Source organism: Nyctibius grandis, chromosome 10 (genome assembly GCF_013368605.1).
Source record: "Nyctibius grandis isolate bNycGra1 chromosome 10, bNycGra1.pri, whole genome shotgun sequence".
In the NCBI taxonomy this organism is placed as follows: Eukaryota; Metazoa; Chordata; class Aves; order Nyctibiiformes; family Nyctibiidae; genus Nyctibius; species Nyctibius grandis.
In genome coordinates, this window is record NC_090667.1 from 10,803,635 (window position 1) to 10,809,472 (window position 5,838).

Genomic DNA, 5,838 nt, shown 5'->3' on the forward strand with positions numbered 1-5,838 from the left:
CTAAAGTCACCCAAAAACTGCCTAGTCCCTCCTTCCCTTCCCTTATGGTCTGGTCCTACCTGCCTCCAGTGCACAAGTCAAGGCTACTCGCGGGAATGCTATGTGCCCCCTCCGTGAGCCCACGCTCCACCACTGCTCCAGGTTGGCTGCTCCTCACTTGCTTTTCCATGACCCTGGGCTCCGGCCGCTGCCCCGCTCTCCTCCGCAATGTTTCCTAGCCCTGTGACAACGACACCCTTCTCGGTCAAGGATATTTTGAACCTGGAGCAGCATCAGAGCGGCCTGGCCTCCATGGAGCTCTCCTCACTGTCCTCCCCCTCCTGCATGCTGGCCACCTTCAAGCAGGAGACGTACAGCGCCGAGCCCCCGGCCCTGCCCGACCTGCGGGAGGAGCTGCCCCAGCCGCACCTGCCCAAAACCACCGCCACCGCCTTCCCCGGCTCCTACTACGTTAAAAGCTACGTGGAGATGGACTCGGCCAAGGACGGCAAGGCGGACAAGAAAGGTAAAGCCAGCGAGTGACGGCGGTGCTGGTCCGGGGCTCACCTGTGGCCTCCGAGCTGAGAAAAAGGGAGGGCAGGGGGAAGGCGACCCCCAGCCCGGGCGCTCGGCCGAGGGCGACTTGGGGTCCCCCGGGGAGCGGGGGCTGCGGGCGGGGGACACCTCGGTTCCCGGGGGAGGAAGAGCGCGGGGAGTGAAAGCGTCTTCATCCCTGCCCGGGCCCCGCGGTGCAGGAGCGGGACAGAGCCACGGCGGGGGCGTCCCACCGCCCCCGGGGCCCCCCGCGGCTCCCCCGAGCGGGGCTGGGGCCGCCCCGGCTGCCCGACGGGACGGGCAAAGCTGCAGGATGACAGGCGACGCCTCGAGCTTGTCCAGAAATTTAGGCGACAAACCTAATTTCTAATTTGCCCACGGGGTCGGGGTGGGATTCAGTACAAGGCTACACGCGATAAATCCAGGCTGTGGCACAGGCGGTCGCGACTCAGATCAGTGCACGGAGCATCCTTTTCAAACAAACAAACAAAAGACCGACGGAAAATTGCTAAAGAGCTACTTAAAGAGCGGGGCAAGGCCGGTCCCGCTGCCGCAGGAGCGGGTCGCCGCGGCGGCCTGCGGGGCTGAGGCACAGCGAGGCCGGGGAAGGGCCGGCGGCGCGGGGCTCGCTCACGGTGCACGCAGTTTATTGAACATTGCTTTATTTTTTTTTTTTCCACATTTTTTTCTTCCCCCTTTTTCCTTTGCCCGTTTATTTTGCTGCAGAACTGTGTTCCCTGCACAAGAGCCTGGAGCAGGAGAAAAGAGACCTGGAAGATCCCGAGCGCCCCAGACAGAGGAAAAGGAGGAAACCTCGCGTCCTCTTTTCTCAAGCCCAAGTCTACGAACTGGAAAGACGGTTCAAGCAGCAGAAATACCTCTCGGCTCCTGAGAGAGACCATCTAGCGAACGTCCTAAAGCTCACCTCCACCCAGGTGAAAATTTGGTTCCAGAATCGAAGGTATAAATGCAAAAGGCAGAGACAGGATCAGACCCTCGAAATGGTGGGCATCCCTCCCCCCCGGCGGATAGCGGTGCCGGTGCTGGTCCGCGATGGGAAGCCCTGCCTGGGGGAATCTTCTCCCTACAGTTCACCGTACAATGTCAGCATTAACCCCTATAGCTACAACGCCTACCCCGCGTACACTAACTACAACAGCCCCGCCTGCAACGCCAACTACAACTGCAACTACCCGTCCATGCAGCCCATGCAGCCCTCGGCGGCCGGCAACAACTTTATGAACTTCAGCGTAGGGGACTTGAATTCAGTGCAGACGCCCATGGCGCAGGGGAACGCGGGGATCTCCACCTTGCACGGGATCCGAGCCTGGTAGAGCCGCCCCCGCACCCAGCCCGCTCCCCTCTGTGGGTCACGGCCACCGGCGAGACCCCGCGGCCAGGGATGGAGGGGCTCCGGCCGCGCCTGCCAGCCGGTCTCGGGACGTTTCTAGGCTGCGGGGGGATGAGGACAGTTCAACGGAGCATCCCGGCGGAGTTCACTAGCGTGGCGGCCATTTCCAGCGGGGAGGTCTGCAGCATTCGGGGCGATGGCCGCCCTCCGTGCGGGGCCAGGCGGGCACCGCGCTGCCCGCAGCTCCCGGCCCCCTTCCACGGGGGTCTTCGCCCCGGTAATTTCCTTCCTACGAAGCAGCGGTCATTTTGCTTGACTTGTTCCCAACAACAGCTAGCCAAGCCCTGCAACTTTTTTTTTTTTTTTTTTAAATTTGTACTCTATACTAATTGAGATCCACATTTAATTTTTGCACTTCCCGTACGGTCCCCGCTCTCCGGCCAGTTCAACATCTCGCCACCCTCCAGGTCTCCCCTGACCAGGCTGCTAACGCCCCGCAGGCGGCCGGTGCCGGGCCGGGAGCGGGGCCGGCGGCGGCTCCCGCCAGCGCACGGATGAGGACAGTCCCCCCCACCCCACCCCGGCCGAGGAATACAGACACTCCGACCTGCCCGGTCCCCGTAGGGTTATGCACTAAAACGTGAGTTAGCATTGAAATGCACTGTCCGCCCCTGCCCCGCCGCCCGGCCGTACGTGTTCCCCTTTGCTGTACAAGCTGATGGCGATCAGCGAGTTGTCATTAAAGAGAGTGGCTTAACCTTCCGCGTCCCTGGCGTTCCGGGCCCCCCGGGGCGCCTGCAAACGGTGCTTGTATCTGAACATCTTTCAAAAATAATTTAAAAGCCGCTTTTTGAGCTCGGGCAGGACCGCTATGCACCGTCCGTGTCCCATTCTCCCCCCGGCTGGGGTCGGGGCCGGCCCCGTTACCCCACCGCCGGTGACCACCGACTTTCCGGGAGGGGGGGGCGGAGCGAGCGGCTGGTGTCTTCCCTGCACAGCAAAGCAATACAAGGAGGGGTACAAACACCCCAAGCCATAAACTAAGGGGATGGGGCTCTACCGGAGGGGAACAGTCCCCAGCGCATCCGCGGGAGGTTTCCGCAGCCCCTCCGCACCCTGTCCCCATGGAGGAGAGGGGCAAAGGACCCCCCGCCTGCCCCCGAACTGCCCAGGGGTAGCGAGCGGGGCTCCCCTCCGCCCGGCTCCCTGCCTCTCCTCTGCCTCAGCCTCTCCGTCGCATTTACAGTAGTCACTATCAAATGTCAATTATTGGGAGTGAGAAACAACAAACATTGTAATTCAGCGCAGTCAAAACATCCTCTGAGCGTCTGAGATTGTCCGGCCTGGTGACAAGGCGATTAGGGGAACCTGCAACCTCTCCTGCCTTGGCCATATCGGCCCCATCAGTAAACAGGGATGGAGACAGGGTGGCTGTGGCCCTGGGACATAGGATGAAAGGCTGCCGGTGAATGGAAGCTGCCTGCAGCCTCTATCCCTCCTTCCCAAGGGGACCAACCTCACACACCCCCCCGAGGTAGGATTGCACAGATAAGGAGCTCCGACCTCCTTCCTATCTCTGCAAATGGAAGAGGAGCCTTGGGTGCTGCTCACAAAGTCCCTAATGCAGCACGGAGTGTAGACACCTGCCTGGGGCTCAGGGCTGGGCAATGGGTGGCCTTCTGCCACCCTCCGGGAGAGCACTTACCCCAGAGAGGCAGAGGGACATTGGGTCTGTTACAACACAGGGGACCAGAGCCTGCCAGCCTGAAGCAGGGACACGGCTGCCTGCCCCTGAGTGCACAGGAGCTGGGTCAGCCCCACAGCTGTGCAGCCCAGGAAGAAGCAAAGGCTGCTTCTCCTCCTCATTTGAAACCTCTCCAGTCCTGGTATCACCAGCTGCATGATGACTTTTGCCTTTTTCCCACACAGGCTCTGCATTGGAAGGACACACAGACTTCAGCAGATGGTAGAGGGGCAGCAGGTTAACCAGAAAATACTCTGCTCTAAGAGGGCCAAGGGTGTCCACCTTCCTGAGAGCCCCAGGCAAAGAGCATGGCGGGGGACAGGAGAGGCTGGGTTTAAACTCTGCCACTGTTGGGTACTGTGGGGGAGTTGCAGTTTGGTGTCTCAGTTTGCCTGATCTGTAAAATGGGCACAATGCTGCCATTCCACTCTGTGACGCTGGTGTCACTGGCAGTTGGATCCTGCCACTGCAGAGCTTGGCCAGGATCAGAGCTCACAGGGACCCCTCAGGAGACAGGACAAGTCCTGAGTTAACATGAGGGAAAGCATCAAGATTAGCTAAAACCTGAACCACTACTTTCAGAAGCTGCCCCTGAGTAGAGCCCTTTATTAAGTGGTCTACCAAGATGGACTGCACCCAGACTCCAGGAAAAGCCACAGGAAAAAGTAACTCCACACATCAACACAGCACCCCTCTCCACGTACTCTGAACATCCTTTCCCTTCCTCAGATCCCTTAATTTCTTCACATCTGTTTTTTTTTCCTCCGTAATATCTCAGAGCTACAGCTAGCGGGGAATCTAACTGTGCAGTGGGATTTAGCCTGCTGTTGCTCTGCAGAGGCTGTTCTGGGCACAAGCCTTGTGTCTGATTTCCAGGACTGCACTGTGCTCATTGTCCATAGGGATGGATGTGCTACAGCCCCTGCCCACACCACTGCTCACACGCTCCCCTCCTCCCCACGCTTCCCCATTCCTGTGGGAATTGCATCACGAGCAGATGTATGGCAGGAAAAGACAGGGGCTTGGAACAGCAGCCGAAGCCTTGGAGCCAGTTCAGAAAGCGATTTAGGCAGCGGACACAACCACAACTGGCTGAGGCCAAGCGCAGTGCGGCAGCCCAGCTCTGGCAGAGGCACCAGCAGCCGCAGAGGGAGGCATGGTTGAAGACCTTTCATTAGCTGGATTAAGGGGAAGTGCAAGAGAGATACACAGTAGGAATTAACCCCCAGCACACTGATTTTGGCCAAGAGGGGCTCACTGTCTTCACATGCACAGGCACCCCATTGCTACTAGTCCTGCTCTTCCAGGTCTGCCTCGCCTCTGGCTGCAGCTCTGCAGCAAGAACAGCCTCCGCAGCCAGTACAGCCAACAGGGTCAGGCGTCGGCAAAAGGTCTCCCCGGGACTTCTGAAGGCACCGAGGCTGTCGGCACACACCACAGCATAGTGATGTGCTCTCCTGAGTCCAGTCCTCTCAAAAACTTAGCATCAAACTTGACGTTTCTCTGCCTAAGCCTGAAGTGTTTCACATCTATAGAGCAGTATGAAAAGCCTCTGCTTAGAAAACTTTATTCCAGAGGAAAGCGCAGGACACTGGCGTTTCCCCAGGGAACCTGAAATCAGAGATCCTCTGAATGTTTGGGAGCATGCTAAGGGGTGCAGGAAAGAGGTTTTAATAAGATTTGCACTTGGATTTGATCTCACTGTCCTTTCCTCAGCTGTTTTCGCATTACACAGCCTGGCACTGGCATTCAGTTTCCTGTTCTAGACCAGCTTCCTTTGAATTCAGTGCCCCGACTCCACCTGAGGTAACAGGGCAAACGCACCTCAGCACCACTTGTCTTCTTGAGACAAACTGCATATGGTAGGTTTATACAAACTATATAGAATTCACACAATTTGTACAGGAACAAGTTGTCAGCTGTAAGGGACTGATACCAAATCCCTCGCCTTTAGCAGTTTTGTAGGAACTGAAGTAATTGTTTTTCCCAAATAACACCCCTGCAGTTCCTAAAGTGCATCTGTGGCCAGAATTTTGTTCCTTAAATTCAAGGAGTTTTCACATAGAAAGTTATTTTCTGGAGTCAGAAAACAAGGAGATACGGTCCTGGCAGGAATTAGCTAAATGTTTTAATGTTCCCAGAGAAGCCCAGCAGGAAAACAACAGATCAACAACCCTCTCTCCCTAGTCCCCAGCTCCTAATTCATCTC

At 57.6% G+C, this 5,838-nt stretch overlaps 1 protein-coding gene across 2 annotated transcripts; it reads left to right on the forward strand.

Moving 5' to 3' along the window:
* Positions 1–207: 207 nt before the first annotated feature.
* On the forward strand, positions 208–1,868 carry NKX2-5 (NK2 homeobox 5). Of its 2 annotated transcripts, XM_068409548.1 has the most exons (3): positions 208–505; positions 1,094–1,096; positions 1,261–1,868. In XM_068409548.1, the coding sequence occupies exons 1-3, from the start codon at positions 208–210 to the stop codon at positions 1,866–1,868; spliced, it is 909 nt and encodes a 302-aa protein (XP_068265649.1). The 2 variants fall into 2 exon arrangements, with proteins under 2 accessions (XP_068265649.1, XP_068265651.1); XM_068409550.1 differs by lacking the exon at positions 1,094–1,096.
* The last annotated feature ends 3,970 nt before the right edge of the window (positions 1,869–5,838 follow it).